This window comes from Neodiprion pinetum, chromosome 3 (genome assembly GCF_021155775.2).
Source record: "Neodiprion pinetum isolate iyNeoPine1 chromosome 3, iyNeoPine1.2, whole genome shotgun sequence".
NCBI lineage: Eukaryota > Metazoa > Arthropoda > Insecta > Hymenoptera > Diprionidae > Neodiprion > Neodiprion pinetum.
This window is the reverse complement of record NC_060234.1, coordinates 39,837,040-39,847,713: the sequence shown is the minus strand read 5'-3', so window position 1 is coordinate 39,847,713 and position 10,674 is coordinate 39,837,040. Positions and strand designations below refer to the sequence as shown.

General features: G+C 37.1%; 1 protein-coding gene across 12 annotated transcripts; it reads left to right on the top strand.

Moving 5' to 3' along the window:
• Positions 1-530: 530 nt before the first annotated feature.
• On the top strand, positions 531-10,674 carry LOC124215074 (ral GTPase-activating protein subunit beta). Of its 12 annotated transcripts, none has more exons than XM_046617996.2 (24): positions 531-683; positions 999-1,419; positions 1,802-1,828; positions 1,936-2,150; positions 2,457-2,640; positions 2,830-3,090; positions 3,716-3,901; positions 4,351-4,455; positions 4,551-4,691; positions 4,801-5,039; positions 5,165-5,395; positions 5,491-5,644; positions 5,729-5,836; positions 6,510-6,611; positions 6,805-6,945; positions 7,051-7,065; positions 7,259-7,419; positions 7,504-7,677; positions 7,758-8,167; positions 8,279-8,690; positions 8,838-9,150; positions 9,398-9,661; positions 9,900-10,149; positions 10,492-10,674. In XM_046617996.2, exons 1-24 carry the CDS (start codon positions 648-650, stop codon positions 10,607-10,609), a joined length of 4,668 nt encoding a protein of 1,555 aa, XP_046473952.1. In that variant the 5' UTR covers positions 531-647; the 3' UTR covers positions 10,610-10,674. The 12 variants fall into 12 exon arrangements, with proteins under 12 accessions (XP_046473952.1, XP_068990741.1, XP_068990742.1 ...); XM_069134640.1 differs by having other exon boundaries at positions 6,510-6,623; XM_069134642.1 differs by having other exon boundaries at positions 565-582; positions 6,510-6,623.

The window sequence follows — 10,674 nt, the reverse complement described above, 5'->3', positions numbered from 1 at the left end:
AGAAAGCAAGACCTGTTACACTCAGCCAGAGCGGTGGCAAGAAGAACCGCGTGATACTTACCTCTGAACTCTTCAATAAACGATAACTCATTATCTGTGATACATCCAGGTGTACCAATCATTTAGTTACCCGTCCTCCCTTGAATAAAGCTAATGTAACAAGAAAGCCAAAATTGTGTTCTCAAATACTGGTTCTCAACCCAGAGTCTTATGCGTAGTTCACTTAAAATGATTAATGATCAGATTTGTTTGGTTCATTTATTTATTGGACGTCCACAGGTTTTCTCATTTTTTTCATTACAAAGAGTTGATTGTTCGGATTAAATTTGTATGACCAAAAATCTGTTTCATCATTTACACCTATCTTTGATAACTCGCCCACACTCAGTTTGTTTCTATTCTAGGCTCGTAGTTTTGTTAATACCCATGAAGCAAATCAGCTAGTGCGCATGCGCATTGCGCGCAGAGTTACTTTTGCCAAATTACCGCTAGGTGGATGGATTTCGGATTAGGTTTGCGTTGCTACTACCAGCTTTTCAGCTACACGAGCTATATTCGAAGTTTTCTGGCTGAGTTTGACAGGTCAGAGTAGGAAGTTAATTAATTATTCCTTTCCAATCGTACGTCATACTTGCGCATGGTAATCTATGAATTTAGGCGTATTCAACAGGGTTAATCTCAAGGTAACTTATACGCCTTACAGTCCAGCATTCGATATTACGTTTGACACGTAGACTATCGTTGATGCAAAGCCCGACACTTGTCAAAGTTGCATGTATAACCTCAATAATGACTGGGCCAAGAAACTCGATCTCGGTAAATTATTAAATAATCGTCGGAGATAGCAAACGAAAGGTTAATGATGTCTTATAACAATGGAGAAATTACGGCCGAACGATATTCTCGTAGAAAATTAAATATCACGACATCGCATATATGCGTTTCAGAGTTTAATAACCATGTTTTTATTTTCATATCGTAACCTTACCTCTGCACAGGATTCTGGAGGAGGAATGTATTCAGAATGGGCCTCCCTGAGCACACTGGTTCAGAATGGCTCAGAGGACAGCCAGAGCGTTTTAAAAAAATTCCACCCTGTAGCTGGACGAGAAGTAGCGCTCTCGATCGTTCGTCAGCTAGCTACCAATCTTGGCATAACACAGGCAGCTGAGCACAGCCCGTTGACTACGGATCGAGAAGTTCAGTGGTGTATGGAAGTCATTTGCTTCGGACTTTCGTTGCCATTGGCGGAGCATGATACTGTCAGAGACTGTGTTAATGTCTATTGCGAATGGCTATCTGCTCTGTATTCATCGCCAAAAATTTCTGTACCAAGACCCATTGTCGAGGACCCAAATTTTTATGCACGTAAAATAATCAGCCACTTCCATAATTTATTTGTACCAAGAAAGGGAGAAGGTAAGATATGTTTAACACTGTTTTTTGTTGTTTTTGTTGTTAGTTCAGTTGGTGAGATTGTAATAACAAGAATGTCTTTCAAGTTAATGCAATATTACTGATCAGTTTAATAATAATTAATTTATAATTATAACATATAAGTCTTTTAGAAAATAATCTGAGCACAGTTTTAGAATCATTTGTCTGTTTTAAAGTTCTATTAGTTAGTTAGTTGAAGTTATTTTGTATCAACTTACAATGGGAACAAAATAACTTTTAAGGCTCAGTTTGAGTAATTTTGCGACTATTTTTGTTCCTTTGACAAAACTGTACCAATTGTTTATTGTCTTACGTAACCCTTATCAATAGACTAACCAATTTTTTCTATATTTCTTGTCCATAGTCTGGCCATTTTTGTACCAGGATTTAGGTAAAGGACTAAACTAACACTTTCTGCACTTGTCTTTCAATATCTTAGGTATCTTGAGTATTTTCTTCATTTTTTGTTGTATAACAATTTGTTACACTCTTTTGCAGGGGCTGACACAATAAATAGACAAGCTGTGCTATGTCACAGGGTGCTCAGAACTCTCCAGCAAGTCGCAAGAGGACCTGCAACTTTGGAGAGAGAAACATGGGAAAGCTTATTATTGTTTTTAATTGGAATAAACGATGCTTTATTAGCGCCACCTGCTGTTAGAGAGGATGCAGGTGAACAGCTATGTGAAAGAGTTCTTGGTGTATTGTTGGAGGTAAAAATTACTCAATGCTTTTGAGAAAAATAACAAGCATTTAAAATTAGTGAAGCTGAAGCTAGCAGCTAGAATTCACAGCCAAACGTATTAAACTTTTCGGAAATAGAAAAATACAGTTCAGTTTTATTCTCATAATCCTATAAAAGTATTACAGATTAAAGGTATTTAACAAAAATTTGATTTTCGGTCTTCGCTACATTATTCGAATGAACATTAGAACGTTTGGCTGCTAATTCTGGCTGCTATCTTCAATCTCGTTTATTTCAGACCAATTCATGTATGGAGAATGTCACTTTGTTTCAGGTATGGCTCGTCGCCTGTGAACGCAATTTTCCATCTCCTCCACTGTGGCGCACATTACGAGAATCGTGTTTACGATGGCGTCATAGATTAGCTCTGGTAGAGCAATGGAATCGTGTTTGTTTAGCTCTGACCGCAAAATTACTGCAAGTTATGTACGGTCCAATGTTTCCAGAATTAAAAATCAGTAAGTAGTTTCAGATTAAGAACCATCTGCTTGCCGAGATCCTCTTAACTCTAGTGTCCTACATTTGGACTGATCAACGAGATTACTACTTTTTCTTGTTCGAAAATGTGAAATAATGAAACTCTAATTAAATTTTACTAACATTAACGTATGAATTGTCAGAGTTTTGAACATAATGATACAAACTAGGTGACGAAGACGCACACCTGGTACCTCAAACAATGTCTGATGAAGCAGTGGCACAATCGTGGTACAGATTACTACGAACTGTTGGCGATCCAGTAGATTTGTGCAGACCAGCTGTAGTATCTCAAACACAAGCATTTTTGCAGTACGCTATCGCTAGTCAAAACGTGGTTGATCCATGCCAGCATCCCTGCTTACAGGGCTTACCACAAATATTTCTAAAGGCTATCAAAGGTATTGCTGGTCAAGTTGATGCTTTTTTGGGTGAGTAGAATCCCCGACATTATGATTATATTTGTAATATCATGTGTATATATCATAAAATTTACCACATTAATGAATTTCGTTATATCTTCATAAAAGGTTTCAAATATTTGTACAATTTTCGAACTGTACGTATCAATAATTCAACAGCAATATTTCCCATTCCATACAATACAATAATAATTCAAGCTAAGAAGCTGGGTCTCCATTTCATTACTGTTTGTCAAAGCGGTAGTGGCTACAGTTGTTTCTCTGTTCACTTATACAAATGTGGGTGGTTTGAAGCACGTTTTTCATATTTATATGTATGGGGGAGGCGTTAGTGAAATCCTTTGATTCATTAGAAATGTGTCGATACACACCAACTAGATAACACCTTGATGAAAACTTGATATCTTTTGTGAAATTAATCTGTATATTCTGTTTTTGTTCAATTTCTCAGTGTATTACAGATTAAAAAAAAAATTTATTACAAAGTATAAATTAAATGTACATATTACATTGTAAAGTCTTATTCAAATTCAAATATCACATACCACTTACATGGCTATCAATGCCAAATCCAGCACTTTCGCAACCTTTTCTACTTTTTGGTTGTGGTCGCATGGTAATGCGAATGTTCCAGGGGTATCACAGGCTTGCTGCTGGGAGGAGTGTTGCATCACTAGTGTTGCATCTGCAAGTGGCGGAGGTGGTGGTGTGGCGGGAGATAAAGCTGGCGGTAAAGATCAGCCACAGCCCTCCCCCACACCACCAACACAGCGAAGACTGGCCAAAAGTTTCAGTGTCACACCTTCTGCTGTTACTAAGGGTATTATTATTAGTGCACTGATTTACCACTACAATTCTTAGAGAACTCCTGCATTTATCTCATTCATGATGTAATAGCGCAAGATGCAATACCTTTGAACCTATGAGATCTGCGAAATTACTTTGTATTTTACAGTTATACATACAAATAATATCTATAAACCTATGAGAGCAGCTTCCTGAATACAATTTACTTGTTAGCACAATGCATCACTAGTATGAAACTTGTCTTTGCACGTTGCTATTCTGTTACACGAGATGGTTAGGAAATTTCATTTATTGGCACATTTACCATCTCAGCATATGCTTCAGTTTTTACCAAACTTTTGACGACTCTTATGCAAAATATTTATAGGATTTCGGAAAATCTGTTATAGCTAACTGAAGTGCTTCTTAAAAAAAAATCATATATTTACAACTTATCATCATGTGCTTAATTTTATTGATCAGGAATCCCAAAAGCTTCTCTAATTGGATTAACAACAAGTCGCATATCTAGCAACCCGCCTGCATCGACCCCCAACTCTGGCCCCTCATCAACTTCGAGCATAACGTGTAAGGCTAAATGAGGTTGTAAGAAGCTGCTATAATGGAATGAAACTTTAGATGAGAAAAATGTTGAAAATCATGTTAAAATCTTACCTTTTTAGCTGTAACATCGCTAGGCCAAGACATCAGGCCTCCCTTAGCACCAGGAAGGCCAAAATGTAACAGTATATTACATTTGTTTGGAGAATGGCTTTTCGAAGCAGCTTTTATAGGCACAGATGGATGGTCACAAAATTTGCCTCGTAAGCGTTCATTTTCAAATTTTATATCAATCTGCAAATAGGTTGAAATATTTTTGAATTTGCATCCAAGTCAGTTAACAGATACCTATAATTTGTAAAATTATTACAGAGCCATCAGGTGCTTCAAAGCGTCCATCATCAGTTCTTGTCGATGGACCAAGTTCATTGCAAGAAACAACTAGTGAAATCCCACCATCGCTTGGTATTGACCGTTATGAATCAGGTAGAGCCGAAGCTATGGGAGCACTTTGCAGGATATTTTGTGCAAAGAAGACTGGGGAAGAAATTTTGCCAGTTTATTTAGCTAGATTCTATCAAGCTATGTATCACGGCCTTAAAATAAACGAGGTAATCGCAAATAATCGTCTTTTCTCTTGGATCTCAACAATCGTGTATTCAGATGGGCAAACTTTTATCAGCAATTTACACTACGCTATTCTGAAATGATGAAACGTTCATTTTACATTTTTTAGACACGAGAATGTGGAGAAACTTTGGCCAGTATTTTGTTAAATTCAGCAGACTTATTTCGTCTTGATCTTGACGGTGTACAAGTATTGGTGCCAGCTGTTATATCTGCTTTGGAAATTGTGCTACCAGAAAAGGAACTGAAATTAAAGTCAAATGCTGTGTCCAGAATCGAATTGAGAAGAGCTTCCATACATCTGCTGATATCTATGCTGACACTTCCGCTAAATCTACAGGTAATGGTAACATCCGTTTGTTGGTGAATCAATGATTTCAATGGTTTCTGTAAAAGTTATATTTTGGCTTATGTGCATTTTTTTTTTTAATCTAGAACTTGCCTATCAAGGAGTTACCGTCTTTAACAGCGATAATCAATCAGGAGAAGAATCCAGTGACGTTTGTACAATTAAAACCCAGACTCATGAACTTGCTAATAAATGCATTACAGGTCGAATCTGATCCCTTAAACACACACATGCTCTTAGGTATGATTGAGATATTAGTTGACAAGTTTTATCCAACTCTTCTCTTTCTGCAAAGATGTTTTTCATTTTTCACTGTTATTACAGGGGGGTTGATGTTGAGCGTACAAGACTCGGCAGCTGCTGAAGAGGTTGAACAAGTAACTCAACCTGATACAATCACCAGTGATACTACAACTAATTTGCTATCATCAGGTAATAAGACGTCTAAGGAATCAGTTGTTATTACGATTGAATTAACAGTAATTATTATTTGGGATATTATTTTTTTTAAGAAAGACACACTTTTTTCCGAATTTTTCAAGCAGAACAAAATTTCATTGTTATTGATTGCCACGTTGTAACTGAGCCTTCGCACTGTTTCGTTTGATAAATAGCATGTACTAATTGAAAAGTTAATCAGTTTGCTCAAAGCACAATATTTTTTAAAATAAAGTATGCTACAACTCGCAGGGTTCAAAGAGTAAATTCAACAATATACATGAACAGTGATTCTCAATTTCGATTTGTTATACAAACGAATTTGGCTAATTGTACCATTTTCGTTTTCATCGAAACGTGGTATATTTTCAATAATGGCGGTCTTGCACACTAATCACAAGTTTAACCTGCAAGCATCTCCTTTTATTGTAATTTTTAGCTTGCGATAATTTGTATCGACCGTAAGAGAACAGGTTTGCTACGGTGTGAAATTTGCATTTGATTTTGCAACACAAACACCTGCTCTTAAAACTTTAGTTTTGTCGTAACAATCACCATTTTATCTTTGATTGCTTCTCACGCTTCTGTGACGTGTTGTTTCTCATTTTTATTTTGGGTTGTGTTCCGTTGCGCATTCACCATTGTACCATCATCACCTGCTTGATAGTCGCCAGTGATTCAACAAGTCAAGTAAGCATTTCCAGTGATCTACGTTCACTTGGAGATGGCTCTGATATTGTCACACTTCAAGAGGAAAACTCTGCCTTTGGTAAATACTTTGGTAATTATTTCTGTACTGCAGTACTGAATTGTTGTGCACTCACCGATTGTCCAAAATGTAATTTAATCTTGACGTTAATATCACCAATTGTAAACGTATTTGACTGTTTATCTACCACATCCATGCAAAACGTTCATCAAAGGAACTTTCAGGCTAAATTCGTATACTGATTTTGTTACAGATTCTGCACATGCTCTTTTTGTAAGAGCCACATACTTGGTATGTCACAGATTAATATCATCGTGGAAAACAGACTTGAACATTTCATTAGCAGCATTAGAATTGCTAGCAGGTTTAGCAAGGACGCATATTCGAGAGACAGGTAAATATTTCGGTTTATTCTATGTTGTACTATAACAAGAGATTTGCGATTGTTTCGTACTAAAACATCATGACTAATCAAAACAACATTACATATGTCAAGCAGCTCGGAAGCTAACAGGTTGGACTTCCAATTATGTTTTGTGTAATGCCCAAAAAGCAATTAGCTCCCATCACGCTCTATCATTTCTTCAGTAAAAAAGTTTTTGAGTTTTTAGGAATATTAGAAATATTGAAAATATCATAGTATAAAGAATGTCCTAGAAATAATTTGAATAAGTTGTTCAAAACCTCATAACAACATATTGTCATAGATGCTCTTGAGTGTAAACGAGCAGTAAAATGGTTGTGTGATTATATCACTTACCAATGTTGGCGACCACCACCAGCTCATTCTAAGGACTTGCATTCATCTATTGTCGCAGCGTTCACTTGTCTAACCACATGGTTATCTGCTCACCCACAATTATTACAAGTTTGTACAAGACAATCAAGACGTTTGAATGATTTCTTATTTATGCCAGCTGAATTGGTTACTAATAACGATAAACATTTACAGGACAAGGATTGTCTTACAACAGTTTTGGAAGTAGTTGAATTAGGTGTGTCTGGTACCAAGAGCATTGGTAAGCCAGGAGAACCAATTAAAATGAAAGATGAAAAAGAATTAAAACCAGCATCAATGCGAGTTAGAGACGCAGCTGATGCACTCCTGACAATTATATTAGAACAGGTAAGTTCTATTCGGAATGAAGTCTGTAAACGAACGATCATGTTAGTTAAATATTTTAATTTCAATAATTCTACAATCAGGTAGGATATTTTCCAAGTGCCTGTGGAGCGCAATCTCTTTCTTCCCTACTTGACGAGGTTTTGCTACTTCGTCACTGTAACAGCTGGACGGGCGGCCGCGTAGCTCGACAAGCTGCAGTTGAACGATTCCGTTACTTTGTAGCTGAAAATGCTACGATGCTAGCTCTGCTAGAAGAGCCGTTAGGGAATGATCAGGATCCACAACCTACTGTTACAGTGTTAATAAGAGGTCCATTCGGTCGACATGCGTGGACAATGCAACTTAGACATTTACCCAGGCATAAATCCAGCGTGAGAAGTATGAACTCAAATCCTGGGCGCCCATTGCCTTTGGCCGAGGCTACACCAAGACCAGATTATAAGCCGAGATTTTTCCCTGATAATGTTGATCGCATTCCACATTGTAGAGTGTAAGTAGATATTGACATGCAGTAACAGTTATTCAAATGATTGAACAAGAATTGAGGCTGTTGATTTGGCATCAAGTTAATTATTGATATTCTTGATTGTGGATATAATAGGGATGAGTCAATACCAAGCTTGGATGCAGTAATGAATGATAATGATACAGTAAAAAACGAGCATCATCTTTTGTCACAATTACTGGAGAGACAAATCAATCTGGAATCAAAGTCCAGTAATGATTTGGCTCGAAACGCAGATGAAAAGATTGAAGAATGTACCCCGCCAAAAATTTGTCACGAATTTCAAACAGCCAGATTGTTCCTCAGCCATTTTGGATTCTTGAATTTAGACCAAAATGACAACGAAAATTCTACCACGAGCGGGCTCACAGCTTTGGATCCGTCAATGCCTGGATTCTGCACAGACTTGGAAAGTTTGGACCACACAAGTCCGAGAACCTGCGACACAGTACACGTATTTTACGTTCGAGCTGGTCAAAAATCTGCTGAAGAAATACTCTCTAATGTGGTGAGTTCGATTCTTGTCCACTTTTACAGTATGTACAGATTTGAATGAAGAATTCAATGGAGCCAAATGAATACTTGAGGGGTTGATTTTTGAACCTACACCTGAAACTGATATCATCTCTTTTTGTCGATAAATTATACGCGACAGCTACATGAAACGAGCGTATCTCCACATTTTTTGGAGTTCCTGAGTTCACTTGGCTGGCCAGTCTCAGTGTCATCTCATGCAGGATGGACAGGACATGTCTCTACATCGTGGCGTGCTACAATTCCAGTTACTGTACCGCAACCGGCTCATAGCGATCATGGCGGTGCTTTGTATAACGGCGACACGCATATTTTATACTGGGCTGATGTGAGCTCAGAAGTGGCGTTTATAGTGCCGACACATTTGATGGGGAACATGAGCTCCGATTCCATTGATGAGTCTAATTATAATAGCGATATAAGCGGTGGCCAAGGTAATGCAAATACACATGACTTGGATTATTTACTTTTTTAGTTTCATTGTAGCACCTCAATGATACTCAACAAATTTTTAAACAATGATGTGAGATATGAAAATACTCTGTGGTAATTCTCAAAGATTTTTTGAAATATGTTTTAGCCATGCCCATATTTTTTTGATTGGTATAATTTTGTTTCTTTGTTTCAGTTTTGCTTTACCAAATTCTCTGATCCTATTTGTGGCAAAAATTTTCATTCTAGCTTGGTTCGAGCGAAGCGTTAGTGAAAGTGCTGGAACCCGTTCGTATTCGGTTAATCAGTCAGGAAGTCAAAATTCTCGAACTATGTCGTTAGACCTTGACAAACAGCCTCCCAGTTTACCAGGCTCTGGTCCATCCAGCACATCAAGTGGGGATCCAATTAAACCTAGAAGAAGCACGAAGCACAGTCTCCCTATGCAAACTGATACAAGAATATTAGTTGTTTGGCTAGAGAGCTTAGAAGATCACTTGCAATTTCCAATCGGTAAGTGAACAATAAATCTTCGTCCACTCGTTACATCAAAGGGCAATTCCTATTCAACGTTAAATAGTTATTGTGAGGTGAAAATAGAACCTTAAACTGAACATTTGATAAAAGTAAATCGACTAGTTTATTAACCTTTCAATTATCAAGCACAATTGAATGTATGTGTCCGTCACCCATTTTTATGCATTGTTATAAATGTACAGCTAATCAATAACAATCTGAACACTTACTGCAGCTGACCTTCTATCTTGCACTCATACTGGTCTCGAGCATTCCAATGGTGTAAGGCCTTCTGACGTTCAAGTCATTTTTTTACATTCACTGTCGAGTGGTTTGATGAGAGTAAGACTACAAGGCCCTGTATCTAGAATAAATTTAGCTACTCCATTGGTTGATGGCATGGTGCTGTCTCGACGGGTGTTGGGCACATTAGTCAGACAAACCGCTTTAAATATGGGACGTCGAAGAAGGCTGGACAATGATAGGTAAGTGTTTTTCAAAAATGAAGCACACAGATGACTGTTCAAATTTTAGTTAAGAGGTAATTTTGAATGTATATGTACAACTAATGCTAGTAAAAAAGTTTTTGCCTCAACGAAAATAATGCATTTTTCTGGCTTGTGATTATCTAGCAATTAATTATGTATGATATACAAAATATGTGACCACGAAACGCTCGATATTCAAACTTTATGGAACCAATATATGTAATTTGCTTTTTTACGTAAATTTTTAGAGTCTAAAGTGAAGAGAATGAAATTGTTACCAAATTTTCAAACTTCAAAAGAAGAATTTATATAATGAGTTTTTAATTACTATTCTTTCAGCTATCACCCACCGCATGTTCGCAGACGATTGAAGGTCCAAGACATGGTTCAAAAATACCGATGCAACCTTAGTCAGCCCGAATTGTTAACATTTTTGTTCAGCAGTCCTCAAAATTAAAAAAAAAAAAAAACAGTTTATTGTCTCTATTAGTACTTTTGCTGCAACAATACCGATATCCACAA